Genomic DNA, 20,339 nt, shown 5'->3' with positions numbered 1-20,339 from the left:
ACTTCCCCTGTCTACACTTGGGCAACCTGGCAGTATCCCAGCCCTCGTGCTTCCTTCGGGTGGCATGGCAGCTAGGCACCGGAATGGTGCTACAGCTGAACGCTTTCTTTCATTCTGTCTCACTAATGGATGCACACTTCTTGGTGAAATCCTTTTAACAGGCAAATTAAAAAAACGATGAGCGGCAGGAGGTTGTTGCCTTCCTGAATAGTCTGCTGGTACGAGACTACTCGATTCAAGTGGTTGCTATAACAAACCATCTGACTTATCAATCCCTACGCAACGATATTCAAATGTCGCATTTGTCTTCGACTTCCCAGTTTCTTCCAAAATTATTCATCAGTTGAGATGTGCGCAATTTGCAAAGGTCACCGTAGCCCGTTTGAAACAGAGCGAGTGTTTGGTTAAGGTGTAGGTAGGAAACCTAAGTAGTAGCACCACTACTTAAGTAGTATAGTTATGCTGCTTGTAATGTTTCACCACCGAACGGACACATTTTGTCCATGTGGTGGAAGTGGTCAACCGTAAATGGAATTCCTCACAGGTAAAGCTAAACCAGACTTCTAGAACCATGATTTAAATCTTGAGACCGTATCCTAAGCCCGAGCACTGTTCCAGTCCCAAGTAGCTTTGGTGCACATTGCAGCCATGCAATGTGATTTGATTTACCAGTTTTCCTGTTGATCACCCTGGTCCATCCAAAACGGTGCACTGACTACTTGTTTTTGCCTTCAGCGCATATATTTTGCGCCATAGGTCTTGAATTCAAACTCTGATAATGGAAGCACATCGTTAACCACTGGACTAAATCGTCGAATGTACAACCGTGCTACTTTGAGCTTGAACTTTCACAGTACTCGGCCATCCTTTGACATTTGAAAGTCTGACGAGAGGTCAGTGGGCTGCCAGTTATTGACGATTCTCATGCCGGGCGGGGCCTGTGTGTAACAGTTAATGGGTAATAACCTGTTCAGAAAGCGATCAAAGGCTGGATCGAGAAAGTGAGCAACAGGAATGATAAAGACAAGTATTCCAGCACTAAGCATGGGGCAGTCTGAACACATTTCAGAGTTAAGTTGTGAAACTTACTGGGCAAACATACTCCAAACGGTTTCCAGCGGGTCTTGTAACCAATGGCTTTCGGTTAGACTACTCCGTGCGCTGTAAACAGATGAGGGCGATTCGAAAGATCCGACCTTACCTGAAAGTGTTGCTAACTTTCAGTTGGTCTTTTGTGCTGTGAAACGAGCGAAATCTGCGTCAGATGCTTTAGAGATAAGGCGAAATAGACCTACAATCCAGTCCACTTAGATTCACAACCCTTGGTGATGCGCTATAACGACGCGGTTTGTCACGAATATAGTCCGTTCTTGGGATGTGTACCTTTTGTGATGTATCTCAGTTGTTTTGTCTGCTCAGAACAACACACCTGTGATGAAGATCTTTCGCACACTGGATCTTGCCACCAAACACATCTTATCGAACAATTTCTGCACTACGTATAACTTTTAATTTCCATCGAATTTTGTATAGACTACTCATAAGGTTGAAGCCATCAAGAACAATTTCTGCACTACGTATAACTTTTAATTTCCATCGAATTTTGTATAGACTACTCATAAGGTTGCTGAAAAGCCATCAACTTCTAGTTGAGCTTCCATAAATTCCAAGGCGACAAATGCTTTGATCATCTGTTCGTAACAACTCGAGTTGATGAATGGACAAAAGGTTACCTTTTTATGTTGGAATGAGTTACGCGAACTACACTCATTCGTAAATCAAGCTCGAGAGCGTTTCAGTTGGGTCTCCAACACAAAGTTGGCTTGCGGACTGCGTAAAATTTTGTGTTTAGGTAGAAAACAAAGTTGGGCAAAACCCTTGACCTTTCTGTCCACATGATAAGCTCGCCCAAAGCGGAGCAAAACCGATCATCCATTGTCGAATAGTTTCAACAACAACCTTATTAGTAGTGTGTTCCATCGAGGAGAAAAGTTACAAAAAGCACTCGGGTGTTCAACTAAATTGTCCAGATATGATTTTCCAGGCGACAATAAGACAATTTTGGAAGGTAGGTTAGGAATTTAACTTGCAGAAGAGCTGTCACCCAGTCGTGTCATTTTCTCTGAGTTAAGAAAACTCATCATGAATTGGAACTGTTTTGAGCGAATATGCACTCGTTTGCAAACTAATTTGGTTTTTTGGAGAGACTCACCTGGAACACAGCTGAATCTCTCATTTATGATGTCCTCGGGTAACTGAATGTGCTGCACCAGGCCGCCTCATGTTTCGGTCGCTACGATATTCGAGATATCGCGATACATATACATCTTTGTAGTGTACTACTCATAAGGTTACCGAAAATCCGTCGACAGCCTGACAACATCACAAACGAGAGATTCAGCTGGGTTCCAGGTGAGTCTCTCGAGAAAACCAAATTAGTTTGCAGATGAGTGTATATTCGCTCATTTCGTGCGATTTGGTTTCAAGTAGAACGTAATGTTGACGGAAACCCGGGGACTGCGCCTACCTGATGAGCCCCAAAAGGGGCGAAACCCGTCGTGGACTGTCGACGGATCTTCAGCAACCATATGAGTAGTAGAAAGATATGCAGGTGTTTTTCTTTGCCTGAAGAAGTTCTGACTGGGAAGTTATAAAACACTCTCGGAACACTCTGGTCAGTTTAGATCAGTGGCACCATTCATTCAGAGCTTTTTACTCAAACAAGACTTGGCGACATTTCCTGGGTTCGTCAAACCGCATGCTTTTTAGTCGATTGAAAAAAAGCATACAAGTGAAACGGCGTACAAGCGTTTGCTATTCTAAACTTATTGCAACCATCGAGCACGGCACAGTAATTCTGTTTGAAGTTTCCGAAATTTGGGGTTCGTGAAACGGTGTCGCCAACTCCTCTCCGCGGACCACAGCTCGCGGTGAATACAACGTCATGCTATTTCGTAACTCTGGCAGTCACTCTATTCGGTTTAGAACGATGGCGCCTGTGAGATTACACATGAACGTTGGTATGGTTTCATCCACCATACATATTCATTAGGCTTCCGGGGGGGGGGGGCTTGATTTTCCGATACACACATATCAGGTCAGCAAGACAGTTCTTTAATGTAGAGTTCGGTGAAGTTTGGACGCCAATCGGAGGGATATGTATCACATTTTCGTACTTTTATAAGATCAGATCAAAGGTAATTTCAAAACAGTCGTCACCTCAGTCGTGTTCGGGCTAACAAGCATCGTCGTCATCAAGATGACGAACATGGCGAACTCGTGCGAGATTTTCATGCCTACACACAACACTCACGACACAAACAAACACACACACACACACACGCGGTTTCGCCGTTTTGGTAAATTTAAGCGAATATGATAATGAAGACATTTCTTTTTGGCCGCTTTCAACCGTGCCGCTTTCATCTTTCTATGGGGCACCGTGCATCGTGTGCGATCACGCGTCAATATTCATGATCCACGACTCAGTGCAGCAGCTCACAGCTTTTATCCGATCCACATGGAATCTATCGATTTCGATTTAAAAAAAGGGCCAATCATCGCATGAATCTGACCAAATTCATCTGGCCGTTTATGGTCAGGGCATGTGCAACCCAGTGAAATACAGCCACTGTGTGCGGTTTTTTGTGACCATCGATTCGGTTTACCCTCAAAGGGAAACGAGAACCAGTGGACCCACTTGTGTTGGTGACCACGCCACTGGAAATCTGTCCCAGAGAACTGGCAGGCGTAGCAGATCCATTGGTACTCGTATATTTGAGGTGCTTCAATCAGTACAAAACTGCCCTTCTGAATACTCCACTTATCACTATTCATGTACACAACCACCAGCTTGCAGATGCTGCGCAGTTGTATAGCTATTATCTCCGTCCACAGGGACGTTGGTAAGCGAATATATTGCAACAAGTACTCCAGTAAAATCGGCGACGATCACAACTAAGTACAACCATATGGCGATGTACGTGGTGGTCATGATTGTCACTAAAATTACTAATAAAATTATTATTGATAGTGTTGGTAAAAGTATTAGTTGTTGTATTCACTCTATGGTCATGATTCGAAAAAATAAACGATACTGCTATTAATATAAGTAGTAGTATCAGCATGAACCTTGGAATCATTTCAGTTGACTGGTAACACGCTAACGGATAGCTTGCTCTCCGCTTCTTTACGTTCCCCGCCACACTTCTCACCCGTTCCTGTATGTTCAGAAATAAAGATTTCATCCTACGAATCTAGTGAACCATTAGAAAGAAACTGTCTAGCTGGAATGAACTAGCTGTTAAAAACAGTTGAAATGTCTACCCAAGAAACGTTTTCAGGCTTTTCTCTGCAGCTTTTATCCTTTGCTTCATTAAGGCAGACTGGTTGGGGAAAAAGCCCACAGTTCTTCTCAGTGCGCCACTGTACCGGCAATTTTTAAACACAGTACTGATCTCTGGCAAGTACTCCTAGTCTGGATGATTTTTTCTTCACTGCTGTATTTTAGGTCAGACATATCCTAAAATAAAAAGAGTTTGACAGTAGTGTGAGGATATTTGATAATTTTTTATTGGGATTTCGCCAGTCAGCGAGGCTAATCTATGCTGAAGGGCCGAAAAGTACTGTACAGTTATTTCATCTCTGTTGAGAATCATCAGTAGTGCGCATCTCGTAAAACTCTAAGAGTTTCGAACCCGCGGCCTCCCCTGCCAGTGCTTGAACACTTAGTGGTTTGATCTTGAGCCGCTGATGAGCAGTTTGATTAGCCCTCACTTAGACAGTAAACCACGTCACGTGCCGGAAAGGTCCCGCGACACAAAATGCAACAGAGTTTATGTCCTGTGCGAACAGTCGGACATAAATGTTGATGAATTCAGATCAAAACTGTTAGATTCTCCTTCATTGGGCACTTCAATCCCTTTTTCAGCTACAAGATCTGAAGAATCTCCCGAGAAATATCGTGGTGGCCACCCGGAACGTATAAGTCCACCGGTTTTGGAAGCCTTACACGAGGTCAATCAGGTTGATATAGAGGCTCATGACAACGGACTACCATCTCTGAATAAATCTATCACCAAGTTTGGCAAAGACCCGCATCTTGTTGAAGTCAACAGTGGTACCGCTTGGGGTGTAAGTTCGGACACAGCGTTAGACCTGAGCACAAATCAGAGTAGACATTCCGCGCACGTGATTCACCGCCCCTGGAACAATGACAACACGAACCAAGAGAATTGTGAGCCAAATAATCCCTCTCCCCTGAGGTCCGTCACTGATGACTCGCGAACAAAGCTTCATGAAATCCCTCCGGCCCATCGACGGATGTCGTTTAGTGCTGCCGAACTGTTCAAGGCGCATAACTCACCGAGTTCGGATCCCTCCGCTTCTGTTGGTGATCTTTTTTCCCCCGACTATATGAGCCGTATCTCAGCAAAGATGAATTTAACCGGTATTTCGATGAACTCCTCGTTCCCTCATCTCTACCAGACGACCCCGTCGATCGATCTTCTAACCGCCGCTTACGCAGCAGCTCTGACCCATGGCGGTCAGAATGTTGGGAGCACGGGTACAATCGTTCCTGGCAGTTTATTGTTCCAAACTCAAATGGATCAATCACATCCCACGGAGGAGAGAAGTACAAGGCATTTCACTTCGTTCAAGGAGTCAGATACAATACAGTCACGTGACCTGATTACGTCAGGAGGTTTTCCTGCCACACAACCATCCGTTTTCTATCCCAACGCCTACTGGTCTACCCACCTAGCAGCTAACGCGACAAACAACCATGATGTCTACAACATGTCAACAAGTGCTTCCGCTCTCTCAAAAGGACATTATAATGACCAAACTGCTCTGGATGACCTAGAACAAGAAGATTTGGGCATGCGCTCGAGTCACTGTACTCTCTCACCCACCAACAGCCGGACACGTCCGTCAGAAGACTACTTGGAACAGTTCATGAAGGTCGATCAGTCGCAGAACATACTCTGGCGCCAACTTGCCGATCGATTTCAGCGCACGCTGGCTCCCAATCAATGTGGGGTGTGTAACAAGGTGTTGAGTTGTCGCAGTGCTCTCACGATGCACTACCGAGTTCATACAGGTAAGCTGCTTGTTGAATTGCACTCATGCTATATCGTGTTTTATCATCCTGACATGTGCGCGCAAATCGCATTTTCCAATGGTTTATGATTGTAGGAGCACACCTGTGCTAATTCTGCGTCGGTGGGGCTGCATACATTATCGGACATGAAATGGCGTGTTTTGAAAGTGAAAGTCGATAGACACGCAACCGCCAAATGAAAACATCGAGGACAGAAATCGGTTATGCATCCGAGGCATGATTGATTAGGAGCTTGAAGTTAACTAGGATTCAAAATGTTTCAAAACAAAACCGCAAAACACCAAAGCGGATGAGAAATTCTGCTACCTGAGCAAAATTCGTCCTGTTTACTGCATTCCAGATATAAGTAGCAAATGACAGTTTGGTTTTTGGGAACAAATCCGTTGCACGTGATAGAAAGTGTTTTCTACAGAATCTACCAAATGACGAAATAGATTCGCACCGGGCCTACTTCGTCTCTTTGTTGGGAGGTTTCACTTACATCGATGGTTGCAAGATAGCATTTGACCACATGTCGTGGCGTCTTGAGCTGGCTGAGTTATCGGGGCCGGGAAGGTTCACAACATGGGAACTGTTTAACTCGGTGACACCGTTGTGAGAACCTTGTGTGTCGCGCAACCGAGTGAGCACGATGCAAAAAAAAACGGTTGATGAAGGGGCATCACGACAACTCGCGTAAGTGGTAAAATCTAATGAGTCGAAAATCGATAATCAAAGAAAAACAAATCACCAGTTTGTGGGCATGATGCTGCTTTTGCTACAATGTCTCTCAAGTATTGAACAAGAAGACGCTGTTGCGGTTCTAATTAGGACCAGCGGAAAACTCTGAGTCATTCCCAGAAAGTGAACGCATCGAATCGACACAAGTGCGACAGAGATGTTAGTTGGAAGACGGTTATCCAGCAGCCCGGCCTTCAACATATCTCCACACTCACATTGATACCAGCCAACAATCCGTGAGGTTTTCGGTCCGAGTGTCCAATCTATTTTGGTGAGACCTGAAATCCACAGCCCTGGTTTAACCATGATTACCAAATTGATTCTTTTACAAGTCAAGATCCCTGACAGTTCTTTTACGACATTCTTACTCTTTGAGGCTGGTGAATGCCCATCATCTTCGTAGAAGATGTGGAAGATTGGTGTGTAGAAGGGTAGGAATAAAGGAAAGGTGCAATTTCAGGGGCACAGACAATTAGCATTCAACGTATAGATAAGGAGGGTAGCCGTCAGTAGGGATGGGTCCTGGAGGAAGGTAGTGAATGTGTCCTGGTGTCATCAGTTTGGTTCAAACCATGCCTAGCTTTCCGAAGATCAAGCATGTGCGGCAATCTGTGAAATTCTCAAGGCCAAGCAGTTCGTATATACGCACAGTAGCTGATGCCAAATATTGTCAAGGTCAACTCCAGCTAAGTAGATTTGTATACATGAAAAAGGACAATCTTCATGCGTTAGTTTTCAACTCATTTTGATCTATCCATGTTTCTGGCTCAAAACTGAATTGTACTGGCCACTAGAACATGCACCACTCAGTACAAGAGCTGCGACACAGCTGTTGTCTTGGCAACAAGCACGGAGTTAGCATAAACTTGGCAGGGAAAACCTGAAACCTATCCGTGTGAACTCACGACTGCGGTTAGTGATTGGAGAGACTACAGGAGTCTCCGTAAATACTGATGACCTTGACTGACTCAGCACTGGTCCTGCAGTACTTTGTGAGTCCAGAGAAAAGTTTTCTGCACGGATGATTGTCCGACTAACCTCTATCCAGAAAGACCCACTCAAAGACAGTTTGCGTTTGTTAGACTTCAGGTACCATAATAGTATTAATATAAGTCTTCTACGCAGTATGACACTCAACAGTAACCGGTGAAAACGATCGCCCCAGGTGGTGGATATTGTAGAATGAAAAGTAATGCACTCTGGTGAAAAAATTCCTCGTATTACTTGATTTCATAAAAGTGGGAAGTTGAACGATGACGTTGGGATAATTTTCCCAGCTTTCCGACCGGGAAGTTGGCCGTTTGCCGCATTGGAATGCTGGCAGAGACTTGATCGGCCTGGGGGAAGACGTTGAAGATGGTATTGTACGTGATACTCAGATGCCCGGTTGACTGCAATGTGTAGCTGAATGCAGGCAGCCACTGCAAAATGGGAGAACGTAGACCGATACCGAAGTGGACCTTGTGTATGAATAAAGGACAAAGGTTGACATGACCTACACCACGTGAGAGAAGCCGCACAACATCCAGGAATGCGAATCAGACAAGGTCATCCGAAGACGGTTATTGTCAAAGTTGAATGCATACACACACACACACACACAAACAGAGTCTGCTCAGATGTACACTGCGCCTATCCGACTAATAGAAAGGGGTATTTTACAGATGGGTTCCGATAACTAATATGTATGAGAATGAAGCATTGGCCACCATGGTTAATTTAGTCTTTTTTTAATCTTTCAGAGGAGCGACCATTTGTTTGCATTATATGTGAAAAACGGTTTTCAACGAAAGGAAATCTGAAAACGCACTTGGGGGTAAGCGTTACACCTTTCACGTGATGCGTAAACAGACTAGTTTCTTGAATTTTTGAGTGAAGCTCATTCGGTCTGGCCTCATCATGTATTCTGAATTTAAGCTTTCCGCGTTTTTTGAAGGTGAAAACCAGATTTCATCACTAACACCACGTTTGTTAGTGTTTCGCCATTCCATTACTATCAAGGGTTTTCCAAAGTACTCACTTCACAGTCAGATTTTATTATTATTTACTTGTTATTTATTATTTTAGCAACATCACGAAACTATTGAAGCCTATCGAAATGCGGTGGCTGTTGCCATGGCGACAGGGACGGCACTACCACGACCGCCACCAATGTCGTCCTCGGCTACACTGCCTCCTCCTACGGGGAAGATTCCTTCAGGGGAAACACAGCTAGCCCCACAATTCCAAAAAGCGGAAAATGGCTCAAGTCTTTATGCGGGAGGCGCTGGCGACAGTCTGACAGGAATACCGTCACCGACAGATCTATCAATGATGATGAATACAGGTGCACTTTCACTTCCATGGGCCACGCACTCAGGACTGTTTCCGTTTGCTCGCTCTGCAATTCATCCAAACCTCAGTAGTTCCACACATTCTGATTGTCCAAACGAATCAAGGCAGACCGAAACGTTCAACACTTCTTCGATTGGAACGGACGAACGTAAACCAAATCAGTCCAGTTTACTTGTCTCACCGAGTGGTCGGCTCGATTCGGGGTTTTACACAAGCCCATCAAACCCATTTTCTCGAAATCATGGAGAAGAACCGAAGACAGGATCACCAACCACCAGTGCGAGTTCGGTAACCCCGCAAAATGAGAGCACACCGGTTAAGACCAAATTCTTCCAAGGATTTCCCAAACCTCATGCTGAATTATCAATTTTGGCGACGGAACAGTGTACCTAATACCTCCCCGTTAAGACTTTGCTTTCGTTTCGGAGCACAATGTGTATAAAAGCTGCCAGTTTATTTAAAATCTAGTTACCACTTTGTATAGAATATGCATAAACTCGTACTAATCAAACTGAGCGGTATTCAGCAGATTAGTCTCTCAGTTCTTCGCTACCTATATTCTTGGTGTTTTCCATATTTACATGCGCGCATGTGAACAAGATATACTTAGAAAAATGTCTGACACTTCGTTTTATTTTCACACCTTTGGTGGATATCTCATCAGATTTATTGGAAAAACGGGTGGCAGTGATTAAAACTGACAAAGGCATTGAGCGATAATCAATGGGAATACACTTTAGACAAGAAGGGACAGTCTCCATATCCGGGACTTTAGTCAGCGACCTGCCGCTTCTCTGAGAGAGTGAGAAACGAAAAAAACAGACTAATCAACTGAGATTTCGTCCTGTCAGTGTGTGTCCAATGTGTGCCAAAACCCAAGAATTACTCTGAAGCTGTTTTATCTTTATTGCAAATCATCAGTTGTGCACGCAACTCAGAGTTTCGAACCCATGACCTTTCGTCCAGAGGCTGAACACTTAACGGTTCGACCATGAGTGCCTGAACAGCAGTGTGATTAGAACTCACTGTAGAGTGCCTCGCTGTTTTACAGCATAGATTGGCTTCTCTGACAGGAAGAAACCTCTATTGGCAATTACCAGAGGAAGAATTATTTCACAAGGTGATTTAAACTCTCATGTAAGAATGCGTTGTTTGATGAGCTAGTCAACAAGTGTGACCACGTGATGTGGATCCCGTGACTGAACGATGAGCGACGCTATAACCTCAGTGCGAGTTACTCACACTGCCGGTTAGTCGCTCTAGTCCAACCGGATGAGAGTTCAAGCTACTAGCCGGGAGGTCACAGGTTCGAAACTCTTCGAGTCCCGTGAGGTACACACAACTGAGGATTTCAAATAAGAATAAAACGGCTGCACAACGTTTCTCGGCTATCCAGCAAAGACTGGCCTCATTGACAGGACGAAATCCCACACCACCTCAAAAAGCAGAGTCGTCAGTTGATGTCACAGCGGAGCTTTTAATTCAGTAATTGCAGCAATGGCAAAGAAAAGCGGGAATTCAAGGGACTTTGGGTTAACCATCATCTTCACGAATTCAACCAGATATCGCAGATCTAAGTTGCCTGCATAGGCAACAGTGACATCGACTGTGGTGCGATAGAGTCGATCACAGATATCCCATCCCGATTGTGCCATCAGCACCCAGGCCTCCTACACATCCTCTGGTTACACCACTTCGATTAAGATATTCAGGACCGTAACCCTCTCAGCTAGAGATGAATCTGTGAGCTTAATCTATGACCAACTCACCGAAGTCGGTGGCCAAGTTCAGTGGTCCGATACCAAAGAACCCATAGCGGTAACCGACCCCGCACTTTCCAACAAGGTCATTACAGATCCGTGGATATCAGCTTATATTTACTGTCATTCCGAAATTTACAGACTCGTTAGATCCCCCCCTCACGAACACAACCCACGATGTAGCACACATTCCTTCAATCACTCAGTGGAGAAAATAAGTGAGCCTGGTTGTGACCCTGAAACGCTGTGTGACTACATCATCATACATTTTCTTCATCAAATCATCTGCAACGGTATGTGGCCCGTTCCAAGGCAGCAATTCGTGCCTAGTGGCTTCATTATTCGATCCAAAGGATGAAATCGCATAAGTGGTGAAGTATTCCTGAGCCGCAATTTGGTCAGAAGGGGCTTTAAATGATAAGTTGGCCACTGTAAGACAAACTGGCCATGTTTGCTTAAGCGATGCACTTTTAAGGACCCCCAATAACTGAATCGATGGAAGACAATTGAGGCACTTCAGCTGACAGTTTATGGGGTCTTGTGTCTTAAAGTGTGAAACCTTGGCTATTTCTGTTGTCAGCTCGTTTGGTGAGCTTATTCCATGTGATAGTCAGAGGACGGGACCCGCACAACATGAGAGAGGTAGTTTTTAGAACATTTGGAGATGGAATTTTTGCCAGCGAGGATTTTCCTGAGAATGGTACACCAAGACCGGAGGAAAAAAGTTTCGTTTACCAGAAGATGTGTTGGACAAAGTTGAGATTTTTGGCTAGCTGAAGGTGACCTAAAAGGCTAGACCTGACACGGTTGTAGAGGTCTCACAGTCAGGGGTCCCGTCACTCATTCAAGAAAGCGTCTTGGTAAAAGTAAACTTTCGCACTACATTAGACTATACGTCTGATACTAGACCTTTGATGGAGCTCACCGACAGGATTGTGGGAAGATGGGTATTGTGCGGAAAGATTCTTGACGTAAATCTGAAGCATGCTGTGAAACGATCCAATACACTACTTATAATGTTGCTGAAAATTCTTGGATCGGTTTTACCTTTCTTGGAGGCCATCAGGTAGGCTCAATCCCCGAGTTCAAGTTCTACTTGGACCCACAAAATACACACGTTTGCAAATTAATTTAGTTTTGCGAAAAACTGTCGAAACATGAGGTGGCCTGGTTCGACACATTCAGTTGCTTGAAAACATCATAAACGATAGATTCAACTGGGTTCCAGGTGAGCCCCCCGTTAAAACCAAACTGGTTTGCAAATCAGTGTCGTTTGTTAGAATCATGCGATCTAGACTCAATTAGAACGTACGGTTGACAGAAAATCGGGGACTGCGCTACCTGATGGGTCCCAAAAAGGGCAAAATCGGTCTTGAGCTGTCGGATAGTTTTTAGCGACCTTATGAGTAGCGTATTACTTCTACACATGTATCGCGATATCTCGGATATCGCGGTAAGTGAAACAGGGGATAGCCTGGTGCAGCACATTCATTTGCTTTAAAACATCACAAACGAGAGATTCAACTGGGTTCCAGGTGAGTTCCCCGCAAAACCAAATGGGTTTGCAAGTGAATGTGAAACGATCTAGTTGAATTTTTCAGCTGGTAAACCCAAAGGAGATCTCTTCCGTTTAGGTGGATATTGTCGGACAGAGAAGCAAACCAAACCACTCGTGGAGGCAAGAAAAGATCATGAATACTATCGAATGGACTTAGTGCCCGGTAGCTCAGTGCCTAGCTGTCATGCCACACGAAGGAAGCACACGGGCTGAGATGCTGTCAGGTTACCCAATTTTAGACAGGAGCGGTCAAGATGCCACGGTTGGGTTCGAGCCATGAACCTTCTGGTCACTGAATGTGCACCTTCACCACTGAGCTATCTCCACGTCAAAATTTAGTTACTTCCGGTAGTTCACATATAAGCGATCACAATGGATGTTCTCCTCGGCACCCTAGGAGTAGTATGGTGAGTTTCGACAGACCGGTAGGCGATAAATGGTTACGGTGGTTAGCTGGTACTGTTTGAAATCCAGCATTTTTGTTTCAGGCCACCCAGGCCAAAGATGGGGGAAATTTTGATGGCTACAAGGAAATTCTGTTTTCGTGATGCACTGCTCATAAGGTTGCTGAAAATTCACCGACAGCCCACGACCAGTTCCGCCCTTCTTGGGGCTCATCAGGTAGGTACAGTCCCCGAGTTTCCGTCAACCTTATGTTCTTCTTGAAACCAAATTGCACGAAACTAGCGAATATACACTCATTTGCAAACTAATTTGGTTCTTTCGATAGACTCACCTGGAACCCGGCTGAAACTCTTGCTTGTGATGTTTCCAGGAAACATTAGTTTGCAAATGAGTGTATTTCGCTGAAATTCCGTTCTAGTGAATTTTTAAAACCTATATCACAGAGTGTATTTGAAATGGTGCACACAATAAAAAAATATGAGTTCGAATAGCAGTAACCAATAAACTAAGATGGCCGAGTGAACAAGACTTCGGGTCAGTAATCCAATGACCCGGGTTCGAACCCGGAGCTCCTACTATGATGTACAGTGCTTTTTGAAATCAAAACTCAAAAATGCGTCACATTCTTTTCATAACTTACCAAAAGTTGCCCTCTGCATAAAATCTTTCACACAGTCAACGGACGTACACATCAATATCTAAGACTGAAAGGGTACTAGTCTCATTGAAGACGGTGTCGCTTCCTGTCGCGTCCCATCTTTCTGCGTTTCTCCAAACATGCCTGTGAACATTTCTCAAGATCTTCACCTGCTAGCTCAGATTAGACTGAAAACCACTTTCTTCACCGAATTACGGTCGAATAATTGCCTGAGCATATTTAAACGAATAGTCATGATTGGTGGTCTGGAATCCTGCTCAACAGATGGGCAAAATCTCACGATTGGTGTTCCACACAGGTGTTTCTGGCCGCTTATTCGACTGTTGTAGGTTTTCCGGGATTCAGGTGATTGTGTTCTTGTGTCAAAAATAAAGTCAGAGATGAGTTAATGTATAGAAAACGCTGCCGTATTAGGTATTATGAAGAGTCCACCCGTGTATCTTTTATGGCAGGTGGGTAGGTACAGTTTTTGTACAACTCATCAGTAACAATTTATCCTCAAAAGAGTGTCTCCGTTTGCGCAACTTGTGTGCAACATTTCGTGGAGACAGTGATACTTCAGAATTTCAAGCTCTTGTCATCAGATTCACCGTCTACCATGAGAAGAACTTTCTCACTCATCCGGAACTACCGCCCGATGCGCAGCGTTTGATTAAACAGCTAACTGTTCCGGTGGATTCCCCCACTAATTGGGGATACTACTTTCCTAATTTCATATTGTGATTGAATTCGCCTCACTAAGACAGCGTGGTGCGACCGAATTAGTCCAGTTTTTTCCACTCCAACTGAAAGGCATACAAAAGTTAGTTTCGCCTCAAAAATTCAAACAAACGGTGACCAGTGGCGAAATTAGCTTGGCGCTAATGGAAGACTAAGCTGGATTCCAGCTGGACCCTTCGTTTATGATACTTTTCAACTGGACGGGCCGCATAAAGATCGTTCCATGTTAAAGAGTTTTCAGCAACCTCACAAGTAGTGTTACGTCGCGAAAAAATGCTCCGACATCTGAAATAGCGTATCCACTGAAATTTGAGGCGCAACCTTCTTACGTAGAGACCACCATAAGCGAGACATCTGCTGGCTCAAAAAAGTGCGCCGCAGCAAACTTGTTCAATGACGTGCCAAACTTCGCTATTCGTTTTCTCGTCAGTCTGGGCAAGTAATAAAATGATTCTCTGTACCAATCAATATTCTTCTAATTAACACCCAAGTTTAGCTAATGTAAACGCAGCTAGGAGCGACGGTCACGCTGGAATCGTGGATTGTCCATACTCTCCTCATGTAGAGATGTCTTCTTGGTAAGATTCATAAGCTGCCCCTCAGACATCTGTAAGTTTCAAACACCCAAACACTGTCGTGCCACCATCCACTCCCCTGGATTGCCACCACGTTCAGGATTTGAGCTAATGCTGCTCAATCAATAGGTTGTGGTACGAAATACTCACAGCGATTTTCTTCAACCCGTTGTCGATCTAGAACAGAGCCCTCCCTGCTTGAAGGCAGCCTCGGTTTCAGGGGTACCTTGATCCGAGTCTTTTATAGGCGCAGTCGAAAAGGATGGCACGTATTCTTGTGAAGCTGACCACAATAGCGAGGACACTTTGCACCAACACGAATCCCTAGGCCACATGACATGTTAAAGCAGACAATGATGGCTCAGATGGGCTGGACAGCTTATTTAAGAAGGTAGACTCTGAAGAGCTTGCATTATCTCTGATCAGCTCAGTTGTGTTCATCCTCACATTTCGGTCTGCCGAATAAGAACCTCTTCCCATGCAGACGTCGCTGCTGCCGACATTACGTTACCTGACAGGCATTGTTACAGGCGGTCTCCGAGCCACATCATAAAGACGTGCTTTTGCTATCAGTTGTTCGTTTCCAACGTCATCATCTGCCGTAAAGCATCGATCTAATCGAAATGCATTGGGACCACCTGGTTCAGATGCTTTCATCTGCAGCCCATGGCCACCAGAACAACCGAATGTCGGGCGACAGCAAATCTCCACACGTGCAACTCGATGACAGGTAACCTGCCGTGGATGATGAATGTATTCCACGGTGGATTAACATATGCATATTCCTGGTGAATGAGAGCGCAGATGTGCGAATTCTGTGGAAGACGGGAGTGGTCATTACGCAAATTGCCAGCGGGTTTGGACAGACCAATCATCCACCACCACAATGCCATCATTCTAGACCTATTCCCTACCTCTATCGCAGAAATGGATTCACAACTCGTGAGTATTCATCATTGTTTGCGCGTATGTACGTGTGTATATGTGAGTGGAATGTGATGCGGAGCTCGACAGGGCAAGATGACAGTGTCGTCTAACGTTTATGGTCACCGAGGAGTAGTGGGCACTGGAACGAGGTGACAATGAGTATTCAGACGACCACAGTATGAGTTGCTTTCATAGAAGGCACAGGTGTCTGTCAGTGATGGTCAGAGAGAGAGAGAGAGAAGTGCGGGGGGGGGGGAAAGAAAACAGAGAAATGACATTTGGACTGGCCTGTTTTGAGCAATTTGGATTATTAAACCGCGGGGGTGAGTTATCAAAACTTGGTCATTAGAAAGATTGCACAGTTCCATCCAACTGAAGCAGAGGGATACAAACGTTCCAGCCGAAACAATCATTGTCGTTGATGGGGGAGGATGGATGGGTTGAATTGTGATGATATGAGGCTTGGTAAGCATGATGGATGAGTTTGTCCGCCTAGACGCGAATGAGAACAAAAGGGCTTTGTCTCGCGCACCGAAAGTGATCATGCTAGTTTCCTTCAGAAGGAAAGACTTGGCTGAACTTTGGAGTTCTCATCAACTGCAAACGATGCGAGGAGTGATATGAAATGGGGTTGGTCTTTTTATGCACCACAATCGATATTTCGCGAAGGATAATCGATGATTCTTCCCACAAATACACTTGGGCGTGAATTATAGTAGAGTAAAACTTCGGCTCCGAAAATAGTGACTGATTGAACCGTCTAATGGTAACAATTTGGCAACAACTTACTCTGTTATCGGACTACACTCATTTGCAAACAAATTTGGTTTTTCGAAAGACTCACCTGGAACCCAGCTGGATCATTCGTTTCTTGCAATCCGATCTCAAGCAGGACTTAAAGTTGACAGAAACTCGGGGATTGAGCCTACCTGATAAGCCGCAAGAAGGACGAAACCGATCCTGTGTTGTCGAAGAGTTTTCAGCAACCTTATGAGTAGTGTATCGCGTCTCAACTTACTCTACTCTTTTTGTGTAGACAAGAACTTTTAGGTTTTGTTGGATTATCGCTTTATAGCGTGAAGTCTTTTGCGACTCTACAACACAAGTAGTGAGCTGTTGGCATTGCTACTTCTACAAGGGCATTCGCAGGTGTTTATTGTGCTACGTCAAACAGTTTTTTCTCATATCTGGTGGTTCATGTCTTATGGTATGCTTTTCAGAGGAGTTTACCACCCCTTAAAGCAAGACGGGGAGGTGTCGTTTGTTCAGTACAATTTGGGTTCAAGTAGAACATAAGGTTGACGAAAACTCGGGTACTGTGCCCAGCTGATGAGCCCCAAGAAGGGCGAAACCGGTCGTGGGCTGTCGAAGAGTTTTCAGCAACCTTGTGAGTAGTTTCCTTTATGAAAAGTAACCATTCACTCAAAAGTCAAATAGTTTTAAATACGCTTATATGTACGCACGCATTGCTACCTATGAATTCAGTCCAATACTGTGCAACAACGAAAATTGGGTTTATGGGAACTGACTATAAAATTAATGTTCTTTGGATGGAATATCACTGGTAGCAGCCATTTGGAACTGGGTATTACGATATGGTCATTCATGTACTAAATTTACTGCACAAGACTATAGCCGCTGTACAGTGATGCATAAGCTGAACAGTGGTCAACCATTGCTTAGTTATATCCCGATTACTTGCTTTTTTGCTGGTTCACCGTTGATTGTACTGTGTATTGTCTTTTTTTCACTCGGGCGGCTGATTCCTACTCACTTATCGGATTAGTATTCGAACTGCCTCGGTTTTATTGACCCGTGATGCACTGTTGTGGGTTATCGTGCTGATACAGCGGGTCTAGAAAACCTCAAATGCTGATTGGCTAATCTCTGATCGCATGATACATGAGACGAGTTCTGTGGTTAATCTGGTATCAGGGTCAACCGGTAGCTGGCGATAGAATTTTGACGTGTATAAGGGTATCTGGATTGAATTATAAGCGTCATTAAGGCAGTGTGGGAACTGGAAATGACGGTGTACGCACTGTAGGTGAAATCACTTCAAACTGAAAGGACAACGATCGTAACAGTACCGTATACTGTAGCAAGCTTCCCTAGTAAAAACTATAATTCTGCACCCTGTAAAAGCTACTAGTGAGCTTTATTTTTAGCTGATAATTCCAAATCCTCCGCGCCTACTGAGTTAGAGCATCGACTAATCATATTGTTCGCCCGGTCCACTACCTGATGCTATTGAAAATTCCGCCACTCTATCGTTCGTTCAGCCTTGCTGATGGGCGCAAGCGAAGAAGAAACGAGTGTCCACTGGTTCACTGATTTTGCCTGGTAAAAATCATTTGAACGGGTAATTTCAATCAGGTGATCTCAGTGCATTCATTCATCCAATTTTCTCGTGAATTAATTGCCCTCCTTGCCTATTGGTTGGTGCCATTCACAACGCCAAAACGTTTGCCTATCGATTTTGGTGCGATCAGTCATCTGTTTTCAAATAATGACCTCCAATTGAGTTTATCATTTGATGGTCAACTAACCTTTAGTTGATTATTATTTCGATAATTCAGATTTCACATGGTTTAAATTTGTTGATCTCATCCTCCGACTTTGACTAGGTGCACGTTTCAACACAGACATGTGCACACGACTGACGCAACTCCACTTTAGACATAAGTTTATTGATGACGGAAAACTCATTAACCATAGGAGGTGTGTTCTTCAGCAGAAAATCAATGTAGCCTAGAGATGGACAGTGAAAAACCTGTCACAAATGTTCACATGAAGGTTTTAAATCACCAAAGCGTAGCCTCGGCCTCTTATGTGCCTTCAACCTTGTCTATCTAAAGTTATTAGAATCACTCGTTCTTCCCTTCTGCTCAACTGACACATACATACCTTACGAAAATCACCCCTGATATCAACAAGGTTACCGCAGTTCAACACGTTCTGATCGAAACTGACATCAGCATGGGGGAGGAATATGTCCTCTTGATCTTTTCACCTGGATGAATTTATTTTCTCCCTCACTGCTTCCAGTCAACAGGTTAACATGAGTGGTTGTCAAGTGGAAAGTTTTGCCTGACTGACCAATCGAAATGGCACATCTCAAGTTGAAGTTAGCCATGGGGTGGGAGGGGGGTATTGAATCCTACTCACAGCAACCTTTGGTTGAGTGGCACGTGAACCCTACAAGGATTGGTTTCTAATGCTGAAACCATTTCATTCGTCACTTATATAAACAAGAATTCTGCACTGACAATTCCCATGTTACATTTGGAAAATTTTCGAGTAGCCGTGGTGAGGCTGTAAAACTTTCGCGCAAGACCCACGGCATCCCGTTAGGTCAAGTAACTGAAAGTCTGATGAACTTTATACGGCTCACACGTAATATCCGCTTCGTTTGGTGCGCCTCCGAACCTGACTAAAGCAGACTAGCTTTATATCAATAAAATTCATTCATTGGCTGGTTTGTGTTATGCGGTGATTCTTCTTCGAAAGTACCATAGTCCATCCAGGAGATATCCCACTCAGGAGGGCTAATTGAAGTACAGTTTGGAATCAGTACCTTTTTGAGTAACTACTCTACGCTCTCAAAGAGAACCCACCCTAAGTACTCTCACTGTCTCCAAGCTGTAATCTCTAATCCACTATAACTAGTACAATGGGGTTTGAGCACCCTAACACCGCCAGTTCTGTTCCCCAGATGGCTGGGCACCTCAAATCATGGTAATTATTTAAGTGACACTAAATTGTTCACCTGTCGTGGAAAAAAAACCATGCGGAGAGACTGACCAAAAGGAGCTTCTTTCAGAGATTCTAAGCTAAATCAACTGCTGATATTATAGTTACCTTACGTAGAAGGAACATTCAAAAGAGACCACGCTTGGGAGACAACTATTTATGTTTCATGGGGAAGCTGATGAGAGCTGTTGTGGCCATTGGTTGGAAAATCTTTCCACCATGTGTTAGGACCACTCTATTTTGTTTTCCACCTGGAAACATGCTTTGATAACAGATTCTCCGTAGAACAGATTGCCGTTGGTGGTTCCTTCGACTGATCTTTGCAGAGAAGTGCGCGTGCCTTGAAATACGCTCCTGGTAGTCACTCAGAATAAGCCATTCCTGAAGGGTATCCTCCTGACGGATGGACGACCCGGTCTGCCTTAGAAGCCTGTTTTGTGTAGCCTTACTTGAGGGAAAAATTTAGTGTTTATAACGATTTCTTTCCAAAGTAGAAAATGCCCCCTGTCAGTTGCCTTTCACCGTCTGAAAAGAAGGGCTTGGAGGCCGGCACAATCCAGGTATCTGGACTACGATACAGCTCAAGAGTTTTGGAGGGTAATGCAGGCTTGATCCTGGACTGCGAAACACTTTCAGCATTTGGTTAGGTTGATCTAATTCTTAGGAAGTAGTATCGGAGTCAGTCAGCCGAAAGTCAGCTCACAAACAAGCAGCTTGTTCCACGAGGCGATAAAATTTGGTCAATAACTTGCCGGAAGTTCTACTATACAGCAAGTGTTGACGTTGGATCATCGGCCTTTCACTG

The 20,339-nt window shown here is 44.3% G+C and overlaps 1 protein-coding gene across 1 annotated transcript; it reads left to right on the top strand.

Annotated features, from left to right (window-relative positions):
- Positions 1-4,932: 4,932 nt before the first annotated feature.
- Positions 4,933-9,568, top strand: T265_13929 (hypothetical protein; the record flags this gene model as incomplete). The annotated part of the gene is made up of 3 exons (XM_009171197.1): positions 4,933-6,103; positions 8,587-8,660; positions 8,912-9,568. Coding segments are annotated over 3 exons (1,902 nt in total), but the record flags the coding sequence as incomplete, so codon positions are not given.
- Between the last annotated feature and the right edge of the window lie 10,771 nt (positions 9,569-20,339).

This window comes from Opisthorchis viverrini (assembly GCF_000715545.1).
Source record: "Opisthorchis viverrini unplaced genomic scaffold opera_v5_121, whole genome shotgun sequence".
NCBI classification, from domain to species: Eukaryota; Metazoa; Platyhelminthes; class Trematoda; order Opisthorchiida; family Opisthorchiidae; genus Opisthorchis; species Opisthorchis viverrini.
This window is presented reverse-complemented; position numbering and strand designations above follow the sequence as displayed.